The sequence below is a fragment of the Eimeria mitis genome, genomic scaffold (assembly GCF_000499745.2).
Source record: "Eimeria mitis Houghton genomic scaffold, Emh_scaff237, whole genome shotgun sequence".
Lineage (NCBI taxonomy): Eukaryota > Apicomplexa > Conoidasida > Eucoccidiorida > Eimeriidae > Eimeria > Eimeria mitis.
Window position 1 is genome coordinate 3,927 of NW_013570705.1, and position 453 is coordinate 4,379.

A 453-nucleotide genomic window follows, 5' to 3' on the forward strand; every position below is an offset into this window, starting at 1 on the left:
AAAAAGGCAGCCAGGGCAGCAGGGGGTCCCAGCGCATGAGTAGATCATCAGAAAAATAGTTTCGTTGCCACCAGCCATGCATGTCTTTGCTGCTGAAGGGGCCCCGCTGCGTTCCGCTCGGGTCTCTATAGTACCAAATCGTGCTGTTGCTGCTGCTGCTGCTGCTGCTGCTGCTCAGAGGTACAACCGCATCCATACCCATTCGCTGCAGTGTCTCCACAGGGGGGCCCACCACCTCCTGCTGCCCTTGGGGGCCCCCCAACGGGAGGCCCCCCAACAGACGTTGCATGCTCCGCTGCTGATGCTGCTGCTCCTGCTGCTGCAGCGCAGCAGCAAAAAGGTCTACACGGCTGCCCAGGGGGCCGGGAGCGATCGGAGGCCGTTGAGGAGCGTTAAAGGCTGGTGGTTGCTGCTGTTGCTGCTGCTGCAGCTGCTGCTGCTGCTCTAGTAGGG

At 61.6% G+C, this 453-nt stretch overlaps 2 protein-coding genes across 2 annotated transcripts in view; both read right to left on the reverse strand.

Annotated features, from left to right (window-relative positions):
• Nucleotides 1-289, reverse strand: part of EMH_0004720 (uncharacterized protein) — a gene marked incomplete at both ends in the record, with an annotated part of 4,195 nt that extends 3,906 nt beyond the window's left edge. The window contains one exon of the mRNA XM_013496905.1: nucleotides 233-289. Within this exon, the coding sequence (XP_013352359.1) occupies nucleotides 233-289 (57 nt within the window). The remainder of the gene's footprint in view (nucleotides 1-232) is intronic.
• Nucleotides 290-392: 103 nt separating this feature from the next.
• The window catches only part of EMH_0004730 (uncharacterized protein), a gene marked incomplete at both ends in the record, with an annotated part of 7,620 nt that continues 7,559 nt past the window's right edge, over nucleotides 393-453 (reverse strand). Inside the window, one exon of the mRNA XM_013496906.1 lies at nucleotides 393-451. Within this exon, the coding sequence (XP_013352360.1) occupies nucleotides 393-451 (59 nt within the window). The remainder of the gene's footprint in view (nucleotides 452-453) is intronic.